The sequence below is a fragment of the Argopecten irradians genome, chromosome 3 (assembly GCF_041381155.1).
Source record: "Argopecten irradians isolate NY chromosome 3, Ai_NY, whole genome shotgun sequence".
Lineage (NCBI taxonomy): Eukaryota > Metazoa > Mollusca > Bivalvia > Pectinida > Pectinidae > Argopecten > Argopecten irradians.
This window is the reverse complement of record NC_091136.1, coordinates 18,085,639-18,104,006: the sequence shown is the minus strand read 5'-3', so window position 1 is coordinate 18,104,006 and position 18,368 is coordinate 18,085,639. Positions and strand designations below refer to the sequence as shown.

Below are 18,368 nucleotides of genomic sequence, written 5' to 3'. Positions count from 1 at the left end.
ATGTAAAAACTCACCGTTCACGCAGAAGTGGATCCACGCCCACTGTTGGTTCATCTAGAATCAGAAGCTCTGGCTCATGTAAAAGAGCAACAGCAAAAGATACATGCCTCTTCTGTCCTCCACTGCAGATCAGAAAAATGAGGACTCGTTAAAAATTTGCATAAATAATCCCATTAACATTAACAAGAGATCCCAGAGGGATCTTGACGCCCACCATAAAATGATCTATGTCTGACAATGGAAAGAATGATCTTTTCCCTGCTTTTCAAACTTTTTTCAAATATACAACATATGACATAAGACAGATCGCTTCATTCCTTTCTGAGAATCAGCGGTGAAATCCAAGATGGCCACAGGTTGGCCATCTTGTTCACCGATAGGTCCCAAAATGCAATATGCACAACTGGGGTCCTAGGGGAATCTACATATGACATTTGAGAAACATCCCTTCAGTACTTTCGGAGAAATAGCAGTTACAAACTTTAACTATCTAAATCCAAGATGGCCGCCAGTCGGCCATCTTGTTGACCGATCAATTCCAAAATGTTGTATGCACAACTAGGGTCCTAGGGGAATCTACATATGAAATTTGAGAAACATTCCTTTACTACTTTCTGAGAATTAGCGGTAACAAACTTTAACTATCAAAATCCAAGATGGCCGCCGGTCAGCCATCTTGTTGACCAATCGGTCCCAAAATGTAATATGCACAACTTGGGTCCTAGGGGAACATACATATGAAATTTGAGAAAGATCCATTCAGTACAATGTACATTCTGAGAAATAGCGGTAACAAACTTTAACTATCAAAATCCAAGATGGCCGCCGGTCCTAGGGGAACCTACATATGAAATTTGAGAAAGATCCCTTCAGTACTTTCTGAGAAATAGAGGTAACAAGAATTGTTAACGGACGGACGGAAGGACGGAAGGACGAATGGACGACGGACCACGGACGAAAGGCGATTTGAATAGCCCACCATCATCAGATGGTGGGCTAAAAATAGAGACTGACAATGGCTAAATTACTCACCTGACTTAAAAACATTTTACAAAAAGCAACCTAACTGACAGAGGGAGAAGTTTGAGGTTCTTGGCTATAGGGAAGTCCTTGTAGGAAATTACACAACCAAGTTCATGTGACCCTGTAACCAATGATAAAGTTGTAGCTCATCATTGGATATTTTATACCAGAAAGTCTCAGGTCTAGATAAATAAGGTCGCTATATGTATCAAAAGGGCTGATGATGTTGTTGTCCTTGATTATTGAATGTGTATACCGTAATTATACATTTATCTTTTTAATTGCCATGGCATAAGACCAAAACTAATAAAATATATTTTAAGCACTTTTTTTTTGTTCGTCAATTTTTTAAACACCCTATGGGCCATTCTGCTCTAAAACATTATCTGCCTGAGTGTTAATTTGACATTTCTGTGACCTACCTGGGGGTTAACCTGACATTTCTATGACCTACCTTGAGCGTTATGCTAAGGTCTATGTGAGCTATATAAAGCTATCTGCTTGCGTGTTAACTTGACATTTCTGTGACCTACCTGAGTTTTGACTGACAATTCTGTGACCTACTTGAGTGTTAGACTGACATTTCTATGACCTACCTAAGCGTTAACTTGACATTTCTGTGATCTACCTGAGTGTTAACCTGACATTTCTGTGACCTACCTGAGTATTCGACTGACATTTCTGTGACCTACTTGAGTGTTCGACTGATATTTTTATGATCTGTCTGAGTGTCAACCTGACATTTCTATGACTTACCCGAGTGTTAACCTGACATTTTTATTATCTGCCTGAGTGTTAACCTGACATTTCTGTGACCTACCTGAGTGTTAACCTGACATTTCTGTGACCTACCTGAGTGTTAACCTGACATTTCTATGACTTACCTGAGTGTTAACCTGACATTTCTGTGACCTTCCTGAGTGTTAACCTGACATTTCTGTGACCTTCCTGAGTGTTAACCTGACATTTCTGTGACTTACCTGAGTGTTAACCTGACATTTCTGTGACCTTCCTGAGTGTTACCTGACATTTCTATAACTTACATTTCTATGACCTTCCTGAGTGTTAACCTGACATTTCTATGACTTACCTGAGTGTTAACCTGACATTTCTATGACTTACCTGAGTGTTAACCTGACATTTCTATGACTTACCTGAGTGTTAACCTGACATTTCAATGACTTACCTGAGTGTTAACCTGACATTTTTATGATCTGTCTGAGTGTCAACCTGACATTTCTATGACTTACCCGAGTGTTAACCTGACATTTTTATTATCTGCCTGAGTGTTAACCTGACATTTCTGTGACCTACCTGAGTGTTAACCGGACATTTCTGTGACCTACCTGAGTGTTAACCTGACATTTCTGTGACCTTCCTGAGTGTTACCTGACATTTCTATAACTTACCTGAGTGTTAACCTGACATTTCTGTGACCTTCCTGAGTGTTAACCTGACATTTTTATGATCTTCCTGAGTGTTAACCTGACATTTTTGTGACTTACCTGAGTGTTAACCTGACATTTCTGTGACTTACCTGAGTGTTAACCTGACATTTTTATGATCTGCCTGAGTGTTAACCTGACATTTCTGTGACTTACCTGAGTGTTAACCTGACATTTCTGTGACCTACCTGAGTGTTAACTTGACATTTCTGTGACCTTCCTGAGTGTTAACCTGACATTTCTGTGACCTTCCTGAGTGTTAACCTGACATTTTTATTATCTGCCTGAGTGTTAACCTGACATTTTTATGACCTACCTGAGTGTTAACCTGACATTTCTGTGACCTTCCTGAGTGTTAACCTGACATTTCTGTGACCTTCCTGAGTGTTAACCTGACATTTCTGTGACCTTCCTGAGTGTTAACCTGACATTTCTGTGACCTTCCTGAGTGTTAACCTGACATTTCTATGACTTACCTGAGTGTTAACCTGACATTTCTGTGACCTACCTGAGTGTTAACCTGACATTTCTGTGACCTTTCTGAGTGTTAACCTGACATTTCTATAACTTACCTGAGTGTGCCGACTATTCTGCCTTGATCAGGAAGAGTAAGGAAATGTAGGAGGAATATTATACGGTCCTCTATATGCTGTTTTGTCATTCCATGTATACGGCCAAAGTAGAACAGTGTTTCCCTGATAGTCATCTTGTTAAAGAGTGCCATCTCCTACAATATCATCAAAACATTTATTGACTTCATTTTTCTCTGGGGGCGGCGGTGGCCGAGTGGTTAAGATGTCTCGACATATTACCACAAGCCCTCCACCTCTGGATCGCGAGTTTGAATCACAAGTGGGGCAGTTGCCTAATACTGGTGGTTTTTCTCTGGGTACTCCGGCTTTCCTCCACCAACAAACCTGGCATGTCCTTAAATGACCCTTGCTGTTAATAGAACGTTAAACCAGTAAAAGCCAAACACTCATTCTTCTCTATATAACATTCAGCCAAACATTGTTTACCTGAAATAGATTGATGATTGATTATATTAACATCTTATTAACAGCCAGACTCACTTAAGGACAGCCTCCTGTCTGTGTGGTGTGTTGCGTGTGTGAATTGTGTGCATGTTTTAGGAGACTGTCGTATGTCGGTATTAAGCCTCTTTATAGATAGTAGAAATCTTGCCTTTTTATAGTGCTATCTCACTGAAGCATATAGTATCAAACACACCTAAAAAGCTAAACAGGAGTAAAAACTACCACTTTTATAGACTTTGGTGTGTTTCCACCAGGGGACAGAACCCAGAGCCTTTCTCACCATAGTACACTGCAGTTAAACCTTCATATATCTGTACATGTGAACACTGTTGATTTGACATTTCATGTAAACGTTCAAAGATCTTAATATGTAGCTTGTCTTAACTCTTTTGCATAGTTTATCATCATTACAGTTATCATATAGAGGCCAAGATAGGAACAATGGTAAAATACCATACATATAGGGGGTCGCTCAGACAGTCTCGACTGTATATCTGTGTCCAACTTTTAAAATTCTGTTCTTTCACTCACTGTGTTGTAATCTGACCCTGAGGGAAAGACAAGCTATGTAAAATTCCGATACACTTTAAATCATTGTCATCATTAAATATTTTGCCACAGCATCACATTTTTTTTTAAATATGGAAGGTTAACAGGGTGAGAAAAAAAGCTGTTCAACTCAATACCGGGTAGACATTGATATTTCCGCAAGTGCTTAATTTTGTGATTTGCAAGGATACGACTTTCACAGTGTTGTTATTTTCGCGATAGATACACTTTCATACTTTTTTTTTACAAAGTTATTATATATATACAAAATCTTACGCGTGGGGGAAATTTTTATGATCACGCGACCTCCACGTATTTAGCGTAAACTTCCCCTCACATTAATTTCCACATTTACAGTACCTGAGGCATGTATCCCACTAAACTGCCTGGTATTCCATGTCCCGGTGCCCCTGGCTGTTCTCCCAGAACCACCAAATTACCTTGGTCTACCAGCAGTCGGCCGACAATACAACGCAACAAGGTCGTTTTCCCACAGCCACTTGGTCCCAGTAAACCGTATCTGTAAATTAAGCCAAATGTAAAGCATGTGAGTAGTTCAAAAGGTCTAAGGGGTCCAGAAGCCTAGCAGAATAAAGTGTATAGGAGTAGATATTGAACATTCATAAAACATTTATTTACATTTTCACTACAGTCCCACTTATATAACCTTACCTCACGCATTGGCATCCATCATCAATCTATGAACTGCCGTCTCAGGTTAATATGACATCATGTATATTGTTATGTTACAATGTTCGTTCCAAGCAAACATGGAAATGCTTATTATCCAATGTAGTCAGAATCAGTTGATATACATGATGGTAGCTTGTCCTTTATATTAATGATAAGTATTAGCATTTTATGGATACAGAAGTTATCAAATGTAAAAAGTAATTTAAAGGGACCAGGACATATTTCCTTTCACAAGCTATTAACCTGAAATGTATGTGTGTACATAATATTATGCTTATAAATTAGACACTTGTAAGCAATTTACACACTGAGATTAAGGATTAACCATGGTCTCAATTAAGGCCATATTTAGTGGGGATAGGGAGGGGTACATAGAAGGGGAAACAGCTGGACCCAAAGGGCCTTTAAGCTTGCACTTATATACTGTAGTTGCTATCAAAGGAATATTTTTTAACTCTCTTTAAAAACAAAACACACTAAACAATAATTTCTTATATTGTATGTAATGTAGGTTATTATGACATCAATTTATAATTAGTACTATGAGTTTGCCATTTTCTCCTAAAAAGGAAATTTATTGCTTGGAAAAAACCATGTCAGTGCATTGAGACATTTTAATGATATTTTTTCAACATTAAAGTATGGTTATTGCAGTTGTAATTCATTACAAATTTTGATACATTATTGAACTGGTAATGATGCAGTTCATGAACTGGTTATGATGTAGTTCATGAACTGTTCAGAATTAATGAACTGTTCATGAACTAAATATTCATGAACTGTCATCAATTTGTTCATAAAGCATTGTTTACTATTTTCAGTTGGCCATTTAATGTTCATGAATAATTCATGAACTTTTATGAACAGTTCATCAAGTGTTCATGAATCTGTTCATGATTATGAACTGTTCATGAACCTGTTTATGAACTAAATATTCATTAACATTTCATGAACAAGTTCAGTAACTTTGCATGAATATGCTATGTATTTATTATTTCCATTAGGCCATTTAATGTTCAAGAACATTCATGAATGAATGTTCATGAACTTAGCTCATAAATTATTGATGAATAGTTCAGGAATAGCTCATGAATGTTCATGAATTATTCATGATTAGTGCTAGCTAGCATACTTCATTAAATTTGCTGCTATCCAGTTGGCATTCATTCTCTCATAATTGCCAACTGAATGTAGTTCAATGTTTATATATATAATGCTGGATTATTAAGGTCATGCAAATTGTATCTGGTGTTCATACACCTCTCTACCACAGTAGCTATAGGTGTAGAAATTTACATCATTGCAGGACACAGCAAAACAGTGAAATTAACCTACACTATTAACAAATGGTGTTTGTTTTAAGTTTGTTTTAGGCTATACATATAAATGTTGAAACATTATAATTGTTATTATATGACAAACTTTATTTTTGTTTCAGAAACGCAGTGGACCTTCATAGGCCTCAGGTATTAAGCTATATTTATCCTTTACCTCTGGGGCACATTGGGTAAAATATTTAAAGTTTATTATAATGACTAATACATGTATTATACACTGCAAACCCATCTGCTCTTGACTAAAATTCAATTAAAAACCTTCTCAGACTATTAACATGACTTGAACATCTTTACCTAAACTTGCATAACATAGGTATCTATATAATTACCTTACATAACATTATTCCTCAGTTGGAATGAAAAGAGTAAAATACCGTGACCTGAATAATGATTTCATATCTATATCAGGCCAGCCCTAATAATTTGTTTGCTTCCCCTTTACCGACCCATACCAGACAATTTTGGGAAGGTAAGTAATCAAAAAAAAAATTTCGTTTATAAAAAACAAATATACAAAGTTATTATTCTTTATTCCAAAACTGAAAATTATGAAATATAAAATGTATTATAAGGCAAAAAAAAAATATGTCTGTGTGGGGTTACATTGGCAAAAAAATAGGGTCGGTAAGTAGGATTTTTTTTATATATATATGTTTTTGTCAAGTTCAGATGCATATACCTCCTGGTAGTGAGCTGTTTACTAAACAGATATATGGCTCCTGTTTATCAATAAAATGATTAAACATTAGTGTCTTTCACTCTTGACTCTCTATTTAACAATGAATAAATGGAGATTTGACTAAGAAAGAAGGTATTAAAAGTTCAGATTGGCTTAGAGTAAAACTATTAAACAAGAGGCCCAGAGGGCCTGTATCGCTCACCTGGTTTTTTGTTAGTAATTATCACAAGACTCTGACAATTAGAAAAATAAGCAAAATTGACTCCCAAAGTTTAATTTTGAATCACAACCATACAATGATGCTATTGATACCATACAAATATGCTATCCAATACATAGGTTCAGAGACAAAGTAATTTATATGAAAATAGTAGCCTAATTGACCTTTTGACCTCGCATCTATTGCCGTCTAAGGCCCCGGGGGTCAGCCCTATCATTTGTACAATTTCAAATCCCAACCCTATAAGGATGCTACCATTGCATTATAAGTGCTCTTCCATTCTTAGTTGCAGAGAAGAAGTCGTTTATATGGAAATAGCTAAATTGACCCCTTTTGACCCCACCCTTCAGGCCCCCGGGGGGTCAGCCCCATCATTTGCAAAATTTTGAATCCAAACCCTATAAGGATGTAACCATTGAATTATGAGCGTAATCCCATGTTAAGTTGCAGAGAAAAAGTCATTTATATGGAAATTGACCACTTTGGCCCCGCCCCTCAGGCCCCCGGGGGGTCAGCCCTATCATTTGCACAATTTTGAATCCCCATACTATAAGGATACTACCATTGTATTATGGGTGCTATACCGTGCTTAGTTTCAGAGAAATCGTTTATATGGAAATAGCCAAATTGGCCCCATTTGACCCCACCCCTCAGGCCCCCCGGGGGTCAGCCACATCATTTGTACAATTTTGAATCCCCAACCTATAAAGATACTACCATTGCATTATGAGTGCTATCTCATGCTTAGTTTCAGAGAAGAAGTTGTTTATATGGAAATAGCCAAATTGACCCCATTTGACCCCGCCCCTCAGGCCCCCGGGGGGTCAGCCCCATCATTAGTACAATTTTGAATCCCCACCCTATAAGGATGCTACCATTGCATTATGGGTGCTATCCCATGCTTGGTTTCAGAGAAGAAGTCGTTTATATGGAAATAGCCAAATTGACCCCATTTGACCCCGCCCCTCAGGCCCCCGGGGGTTCAGCCCCATCATTTGTACAATTTTGAATCCCCACCCTATAACAATACTACCATTGCATTATGGGTGCTATCCCATGCTTGGTTTCAGAGAAGAAGTCGTTTATATGGAAATAGCCAAATTGACCCCTTTTGACCCCGCCCCTCAGGCCCCCGGGGGGTCAGCCCCATCATTTGTACAATTTTGAATCCCCACCCTATAACAATACTACCATTGCATTATGGGTGCTATCCCATGCTTGGTTTCAGAGAAGAAGTCGTTTATATGGAAATAGCCAAATTGACCCCATTTGACCCCGCCCCTCAGGCAACCCGGGGGGTCAGCCCCATCATTTGTACAATTTTGAATCCCCACCCTATAAGGATGCTACCATTGCATTATGGGTGCTATCCCATGCTTGGTTTCAGAGAAGAAGTCGTTTATATGGAAATAGCCAAATTGACGCCATTTGACCCCGCTCCTAAGGCCCCTGGGGGGTCAGCCCCATCATTTGTACAATTTTGAATCCCCACCCTATAAGGATGCTACCATTGCATTATGGGTGCTATCCCATGCTTGGTTTCAGAGAAGAAGTCGTTTATATGGAAATAGCCAAATTGACCCCTTTTGGCCCCGCTCCTCAGGCCCCTGGGGGGTCAGCCCCATCATTTGTACAATTTTCAGTTAGTAGCCCATAAGGATGTTACCAGTCAAGTTTTGTTGAAATCCGACCAGCGGTTATGGAGAAGAAGTCGATTGTTGACGGACGGACGGACGGACGAACGGACGGACGACGGACGACGGACGCCACGGTATGGCATAAGCTCACCTTGGTCCTTCGGACCAGGTGAGCTAAAAATAGGGTCGGGGGTAAAAATAAGGGCCGGTCGGTAACCCTAAACAGACATTTTTTTTTGCCTAAGTACATAAACAAAACTACCGTATTCGACCCAATAAGCGCCCAGGGCGTTTGAAAAATTGAAAAATGAAAAGGTGCTAATAAGACGAAATTACTGCAAATCTATACAGTTTTGTATAGTTTTGGTCTTTGTTATGCGTGGACAATTGAAATCGAGGCCTCAAAAAGGGGGAGGGGAGCTTATAGGGACATGGGCGCTTATTGGGTCGAATGTGGTATTATAAAAATAAAATGATAGACATGCAATTAAAAGTAATTTGAAAGTTAACAAAAAAATTTCAATCCAGAAATGACAAAATATTTTTGGTATGGAAGATGCCAATATATAAAATATTTTGGGTAGGGGTGTTTTGGGTCGAGAAGGGGAAACATACAAAATCTTATTTTAAGCCTATAAGTTACATAATACCACCTACATGGTACCTCTCCTGACTGTCATAGAGAGGCTCTGTAACACTGGATCTTCTTTCTTTCCGTAGCGTTTAGACAATCCCCGTGCCCAGACTGTGTACTCCCCTGACCTAGTTATGGTCTGATCCGCCATCACCTACAGGACAGTAAACAAAACTGAAATAAAATCTCATCAGATTATTAAGTCATCTCGGCAAATGTATTTTTTATTTCAAAGGAGGTCACTCTAAACATTAAAAGTAACCATGAGATTGGCCTTAAGTGTAACTGCATAACTCAGGCAGTGGTAAACTTTACCTTATAATAGCATAGAAAATAAACAGGACCCCCTTTTTTCTGAAAGCCTGTTCCAATAGCATTAGGGGAATGCACTTTATCTGAGAAAGACCCCATTTATGGAATACCCAGCGTAAACAGTGTTGATTTCGAGATACTGTAATGATATTGGTAAACTTTACCAGGTTAAGTATGATTTTCCGTCAATTAGTCCCACCTTTTAGTGAATGTGACATCAGATTTTGTTGTGATTAAATCATGTGACATTACAATCACAGGAAGTGGGACTTATCTGCGGCAAATTGTTTTTTAACCATGTTGTATTGGTACATTGTCATCATATCTCTACAACCTATAAAAAAAGTAAATTTTTCAAAATCTTGACAATTACACATGTATTCCAAGGCCAGAGCCATCCTAAAGATCTGCATGTATCAAATAGGTTCTATATCAATAATAATATTGATAGTAACTCCTGGATTTAAGTCCAGAATATCATCATTTTTATGTAGTACGAAAAATTAATTTCTGCTTAATTGATGCCTGTGAACTTAAATGACTAGAACAGGTAAAGCTATTGTACATTGTACATACCGTATTCGACCCAATAAAAATAAGCGCCAAGGGCTTTTAAAAATTCAGACAAAATTAGTGCAAACCTAATTTACAGTTTTGGTCTTAATTTATGCAGCGACAATTGAAATAGAGGCCTCAAAAGTGGGAGGGGCACTTATAGGGACATGGGCACTTATTGGGTCGAATATAGTAAGTGTCATTCTAGAGTCACTATATAGATGCAAATCAATGAAATAGTAGATTCATAATATAGTATAGAGTAGAACTTGTAAAATCCAGATCTTTGTGTAATCTGACATAATGACATGACATTTTCTTTATCAAAACTGACAATGCAAGTAAAAAATATCAAAATGATTAAAAAAAATAAGTATAATTGTATTTCAAGAATCATTTATGAGACATTCCCCTGTCGAGGACAGTCACTTTTGTTTTACATTCCATTGCCCATACTGACCCATATATAAAGCGTTTGAATCGACACACATGCGCTCAATCTATACATTTACATATACACTAGCAGTTGTCCACTGTGTATGTATCACCTGCTAATATGTAAACAAAGTCGTCACCAGTAATGCAGTATAGGGCTTGTTTTAGTAAGAAAACATCTCAATTCCTCTAAGCTGTCATTTAGATGTTTGTCAAAATAAATATTCCACACAAGTGAATAGAAATCCAAATAATAATCTGTCCACATATCTCCATGTATATCATCTTACAATATTTAATGTACTCAACTGTGCTATGTGCACATGACTACCTGTCCTGAATGAGCGACAACTACAAACAAACAGGTTAATCTAATCTAAATATTTACGATTTGCACTGACACAGTTTCAATAACCTTTCCTACTCTTGGGAAAAAACCGTTTAGTAGTGTAAATTAAGAGACAGTGAGAAATCCTGTTCCCTTATAAATCTACACCTTGTTCAGTTGAATCATGCACAGGAGTTTGACGATCCGTCAATAATATATAATATAGATATATCAAAATACCCCTATTATATACTACCAGTCCATCCCCAGTTTTGAGGTATTACTACATTAACATGTAATTTTCCGAGATAAGAATAAAACCTGGGTGAAATACGTTTGTAAATGGTATAATATGGTTGTTGTTGTTTACGCCAGGTTGTAAATAGACAACTGTATATTTGCATATAGGAGTCAATCTCCCATATGAGTTCTCCCATATGAGTCATACTTTCGATTCTATTCACGCAAACATCAAAGACGTTAAAGTAAGATATACTTCATATGCTAAAAATTTCATATCTAACGGTTTATATACAGACATGTTTAGTGAGAACATCATTACAGGCATGGGCGAATATACTCAGCTAAATACCTATATTGCAAACTTTTTTTTTTGGTGTCGGTGAGACCTAACAATGAATAAAAGAAGTTGAAACTAAATATATCTAAGCATTGAAAACATATTTTATCCATTTAAGCATTGATGTCACTATTTTTTAATTTTATCGGGGTATGAAAAAAAAAAATGTTTGCAAACTGTGTGAATCCGCGTAGCGGATTCTCACAAAAGTTTTTTTTCATAACCCGATAAAATTAAAAAATAGTGACATCAATACTTAAAATTAATTTTATAATTCATTTTATACTCTATTTGATAAAATGAAGTATGTTTAAATGTAACATTATAGTGGTTTTTCAAGGGATTCTTTTTTCCGAATCAATACGCAACGTCAATGTCTCTATTGTGACGTCACGGTAACGTCGGGGTTTCCACCATTCTCCGATTTTTTTTTCATAGTGGTATGCAAAAAAATTTTGGCCAATCAGAAAGCCAGATTTGGTATGAAAACAAAGAAAAATTAATTATAATCAAGTAAAATAAGTACAAATCAATTTCTGAATTTGTATTTATTAGAAACTTCAAACTTTCGTGTTGTTATTTCTGCAAACGCTGAAAAAGTTCATAACGGACGGCACTTCAATGCTTCTGCACAAATTTGCTTGGTGATTGGTCAAATCCAATAGGGGAAAGGACACTTAACATGTGTTGTCTGTTCATATCCTGGATTTTCGGGGATTTTACATAAATCTAGGCATTTGAACTGAAGCAAAAATAAGTATTAGTTAAAATGTGTATATTTACATTTGCGAATGATTTTGAAGCTTAAAAGATACTTTTGTGGCCAAGAGCAACTATTTTCATTTACTTGATTTAGCCTCGGCAACTAATAGATGAAAATAACCAAGTAATGAGTACGCTGCAGGTGCATTTGCGCAAGTTCAACAAAAATACCCCGATTTACAGGATACCCCAAAATGAGGTAACGCTATGATATATATGTTTTTATATAGTATAACGGGGTATTTTTTTATAAGGGCGCAGCCCTTCGTGCCCGAAGCACTTCTAAGGTAACGCATATATGAAAATATAAGAAAAAACACTATCTTCAAAATTCAATCCTACACACTGACAGCTTCAGTTTGCGGACGCCATTTTTTTATCCACTGTAAAAAATCCCAGCAGCGTGAATGCGAATCTTGAAGTAAGCTGATTATATAATCAAGCGATTCAATGTTAACGCTTATAACATCCGACGAATGTAATCTTCATCTGGCAGAAGCTCAGTGCTGATGCTCTTTATTTGCAAGCGTTCAAGTGATAGACTCCCGTCCAATACACTCACTTGACCAAAAATGGCATATCTAGTTGTTACGGAAAAAAAATTCTTTCTTCTCTTATGTAGGTTTCCTTCTCAAATGGGGGGGTTTAATTTGGGACAAAGATAGATTGTGAACATATATGAATCAAAACTAATCAGAAAATTTGGTTCTATTATATATATATTGAACTTTTAACACTGTATAATTAATGCTTACTGAAACATCTGGCGACGCCCTTTAAGGCCTTGCCTTCAGTCATATTATATTCTTACCATATAATTATTATTGACAGAACGTCAAACTCCCGTTATACTATATAAAAAAAGTTTCATGACACAATTTGAGACAATTTGAAGATTTAGGCCACTTTCAAAAAATTCAGATTAATTTGTTTTTTAAACACTGATCAGTTTGTTTTTTTTCGGTTTTTGTTGATATTTTTTTAATCATGATCATCAGTCCATCAATTTCAGATAGAAAATAATATCTGTCAGTTGAATTTTACAATATTTGTAGGCCCTATGTTCAATTTCACAACATATTTTTCTAGTCAGATAGAGAAGCACATGACCGATAATCACTACATACAAGTTGACTATAGCAATCTGTATGCATATAAAGATATCTACACACCTAGACCTGCAACTGTTGTGTCGGTGAGATCTGCCTAACGTTAAGCTTACATGATCACAACTGTTGTGTAATCACTCAATCGGCGAGAACAGGTAATCGCTCTATATACTGTATATTTTGTATCGATGTATACGTATACTGTGCGCCTTCAAATATATACATGTATTTTATAACAAACCTGTATCATCTTGTTGTGGTAGAGTTACATCAGCTTTGAAACTAGGACAAAACAATATAAACAAACACACGGGTTGAAACAGGAAGTGCCATACGACAGCTAAATTTAAAAACGGATCGATTTTTAATATCCGCATCATTAGGCCTACTTTAAATATACACACAATTTTAATACAAAAATGCAACCAGACATTAGACTTTAATTCATTCGACTTGAAGTGAAGGGAAAATGAATTTTGGGATTTCAGTGCTTTAAAAAAATTGATGTTAATTATAAGTGTTCATTTTTGGACATACATGAATAATACGGAAGGCTATCTAATTACATACATGTACAACAATTTCAGTTGAGTTCCAAGGTCACTTAGAAAATGCAGAGATTTAAATAGAATTATATAAATCTCTGGAAAATGGCAGAAATAGTGACTCATGAAATGGGTTATTTAAAATCCTCAGAGTTGCATAACGATTTAATACGACATATAATGGATGCAGGCTTTTAGTCTCTACATGTATACACTGTATATCCATATCAGTATTACATGAATTCAATGATACAATGATTACTAGTGGAATTAGGGATTTCCATTCAGGATGGAAATCCCTATTGTTTTTGTTCTGTTTTTTCTTATTATTAGGGATTTCCATCAGGATGGAAATCCATATTGTTATTGTTCTGTTTTTTCTTATTATTCTTATTATTTCCACGAAACCTTCTTAACACTTTTTCTCACGAACGGAACAAGGTACGACGCTCAAATTTGGACACTTTATGTAGGTACATGAATGCTTGAAACGTACGTTCGATTTTGTACGATAAAGGTCAAGGTCAAGGTCACAGACGTAAAACACTACTAATTTCGAACGAACTTTAAACGCTCATAACTTCATAATTATACGCTATACATCGTCCATGTTTAGTTATTCAGGTAGATCGCGATATTGAACGTTTTCTTCTCATCACATGTTATCAGAGATTATGTCTAGGTCATGAGTTCGCTAGAGGGTCAAATGAGGTCAAACAAAGGTCAAATATGAACTTTACCATAGAAATGTTTCGAAGGGCGCATATGAAAGAGCTTGTTCTCAGGTACATAAAATGACCAATTTCAAAGTCATATGTTTCAAAATGGCGGAGATATTGAACATAAAAAATCGAAATTTTAGTTTATATTTGTCCCTGCGCGAGACGTTTCAGCGCTTTTAAACCTGTATGTACAGTGTTGATTTTTCAAACCTATGTTGTATGTCTTTAAAAGTTATGGATTTTAAAGGGGTTCTATAGAAAAATGGCGGAAATATAGCTCTCCAAATATGTCAATTTGTTCCATTTCCTTATTTTTTTCCGAAATTTGTGAGCTCGTAGGGCCTTATATCATTAAATGTAGGGTGTTGATTTTTTGCAAATATAGACTTTGGCATATTGTCTGTACAGGGTGATAATTTCAAAATCATGAATTCGAAAATGGCGGAAATATAGCCCTCCAAATATGGCGTTTCGTTCATTTCATTAACGTAAATTTTACCGAAATTCATGAAAATTCAAAAAGAAATGTTTTGAATTGGATGTGAAAGAGCATGCTCTCAGACACATAAAATGGCCAATTTCAAGGTCATAAGATTCAAAATAGCGGAGATATAGGACATCAAAAATCGAAATTTAAGTTTATATTTGTCCCTGCGCGAGACGTTTCAGCACCTTTAAACCTGTATGTACAGTCTTCATTTTTCGTACCTGTGTTGTAGGAACTTTTGTTTTCAAAGGCTATGAATTGCAAGGGGTTACATGTATATAGAAAAATGGCGGAAATATAGCTCTCCAAATATGGCAATTTGTTATTTCCTTATTTTTTCCGTAATTTCTGAGCTCGTAGCGCCTTTATCATTTATTGTAAGGTGTTGATTGTTTGTAAATATAGACATTGGCATATTCTCTGTACAACGTTTTAATTTTAAAGAAATGAATTTGAAAATGGCGGAAATATAGCCCTCTGAATATGGCATTTCGTTCACTCTTTAACGTAAATTTTACCGTAATTTATGAAATTTCAAAGAGAAATGTTTTGAATTGGATGTTAAAGAGCATGATCTCAGACACAGAAAATGACTAATTTCAACGTCATGTGATTCAAAATGAAAACAGAAAACATTTTTAATTTTGAAATTCAGAATTAGCCAGCCAATCAGCGGCCGGGTTAAAATTCTGTCCTGGGCTCAATCTTCGTTACACACGGGCCGTTTCGAAGGTCTTTTACCCAACGTGAATACACTGTACTTTAATTTCGAGATGTTTTAAGTTCTACACGATCAATGTACACAATCGCCATGTTTGCGTTAATACACGTACATGTACATGTGTAGCTACACCGCATGCATGGGAGGCCGTCCTTACGTGAACCTAGCTATTAATAGGACGTACATTTAATCAAACAAAGGTAATGCACAAACCCAATAACTGACAGGTTCAAAACCTTGTATGTGTGTGGCAGAGCTGTCACCTGTGACACCGGATGTTTAAGCAAAACCGTTGCTATGTTGGGGAAAATACCCGGCAGTTTTGAAACCACAGAACCAAACAAATTCACATCAAAAGTCTTTACAAATTTTACATCTACATGTATTGCCCGACCCACACATTAACCATTAACTGATGTACCTTTAATATATCCAATCAGCAGGCTCCGATATATTCACCTCTCTATGAAATCTTCTGCCCCTTAATCTTTTACGGTTGGACCAGCCTAGTTTCGTAAGAAACGCTTTTTGATTAATATTGAGTGAGATCGTCCGTTCGTTTATTCATTCGACCTGAAGCGAAGGAAAAGAGTATTAAAGCAATCGTCTGTTCGCTAACATTACTTATATCATTACATAGGTTGAAATCCCGTGTTTTGATCGCGATCAAATCGAGTTATTATTACTTTTTTTTCCTTATTTCCACAAATCTTGTTAGCAGGATATCTCACGAAAGAAACACAGTACGACGCTCAACTTTTGACACATTATGTACATGTAGGTACATGAGATCTTGAAACGTACGTTCGATTTTTTTGTAAAAAATGTTCAAGGTCAAGGCCACAAACGTAAAAAACTACTTTTTTTTTCGACCAAATTTTAAACGTTCCTTACTTCATAACCGTACGCTGTACGTTGTCCCCGTTTTGTCTTTAAGGTAGATCGTGACATAGCGCGACTTTTGTTCATCACATGTTATCAGAGATTATGTCAAGGTCACAAGGTCAAGAGCTCGCTACGGTGTCAAACAAATGTCAAAAGCGAAAATTGCCACAGAAAAGTTCATCGGAACCAAAATGGCGGAGATATAGAACTTGGAAAACTGCGATTTTGCCGTTTTCCCGCCAAAAATGCACAAGATTTCAGCGCCTTTAATACTTAACATACATGCCTGAATTTTGCATAGACATAGCATGGACAGATATCTACAACAGTTTTACGCCAAAACTTTGTGACTATGTTACGTCATCAAACTCGATTATACATATTTCATATTTCATACACCTATGGCATACATGTGTGCCTGCATGAATTAAGATTAAAATTAAAATTATAGTCAAGGTCATACAAGTCACATATGCTACATCAGTACAATTGTTGTAGAACATCTTTACATCAAAGACTGACTGCCGCATGTCAAAATAAGTTTTTGTTGTATGACCTTAATCACTCTTGAAGGTCACGGTAGTAAAATGTTGAATTATATGCTGAAATATCATTTTACATTAACACAATTCCTTTGAAACATTAGCTGAGCTCATGTATGGTATAAATGTATACGCTTACAATCGAATTACGTTGACATAAATTCAAGGTCACAATGGTCAAATCTTGCCCCAATAGCACAACATAGTTCAAGTTATATGTGTCGTAAGTTTCATACTCACGAAACAAGAAGAGCTTTTAATATGTTATTCACCACCAATAGTTACCAACATTTTGAGAATTGCAATATTTACAATGCACAGGATTTAATTTTACAAAGTCAAATAAGTGTTCAAAATTAATTTTTGCGGTATATTTACTGCCTAAAAGTGATGATATTTGCCACTTCAGTGCAGATGAATAAATACACACGGTCCGACCATGAGCTAAGTTATGGTCTGCTATTTTATTTTACATTTTTACAATGGTATCAGTAATTATAAAGTGACCTTTTCACGTATACTCTCATCTAAACATACATAAAGCATAAAGACAAGAACTAATATGGTGCATAAATGCTGTGTTGTAACGAGTGCCTATAAAGCTTCATGATTTTCACGGGATCTCAGCGCATTTACAATTTGGTGTATAATGGTCATTTTTTGCACATACATGTAGGTATATACTGTACTATGGAACGATCTTTAGAACAGTTTTTGTTTCAATGTCATATCATACAAATTGGCAGAGATATTGGCTCATGAAATTGGCAATTTGATCATCAAAGTTAAATACGATTGCGACCGTTCGCCAAGATCATCTCGAGTTGTGTCTTTTTGACCATCATTTAACTTACTTACTAGTTACTGAAACCAAAGGCATAGAATTGCATAAGGACAAAAATTTTCATAATATTAACATATACATGTACATCGTTGTTTGAATGCTGTTAGATCTGGCCGCTACTGAGACGCGCAGTGTTACGTGTTAATAACCACATATAAAATATATACAGAACTTGTTTATACAAAAGTGGCGGCTTCATTTCACATAAACCACACAAAATGTTGAGGTTTCATTTATAGATATAGTATATCTTATTACCCCATCTTAGGCAGTGATCCGTTCAATGC

At 36.3% G+C, this 18,368-nt stretch overlaps 1 protein-coding gene across 2 annotated transcripts in view; it reads right to left on the bottom strand.

Annotated features, from left to right (window-relative positions):
• LOC138317709 (ABC transporter G family member 20-like) overlaps positions 1–13,670 on the bottom strand; it is a 38,461-nt gene extending 24,791 nt beyond the window's left edge. The window contains exons 1-5 of one of the 2 annotated variants that reach the window (XM_069259564.1): positions 13,577–13,670; positions 9,278–9,408; positions 4,415–4,574; positions 3,041–3,195; positions 15–122 (exon numbers count right to left, since the gene is read on the bottom strand). In XM_069259564.1, the coding sequence (XP_069115665.1) occupies positions 15–122; positions 3,041–3,195; positions 4,415–4,574; positions 9,278–9,408; positions 13,577–13,585 (563 nt within the window). In that variant the 5' untranslated portion in view covers positions 13,586–13,670. Of the gene's footprint in view, positions 1–14; positions 123–3,040; positions 3,196–4,414; positions 4,575–9,277; positions 9,409–10,669; positions 10,914–13,576 lie in introns of those variants that run through there. The other variant, XM_069259565.1, reaches the window with a different exon arrangement.
• Between the last annotated feature and the right edge of the window lie 4,698 nt (positions 13,671–18,368).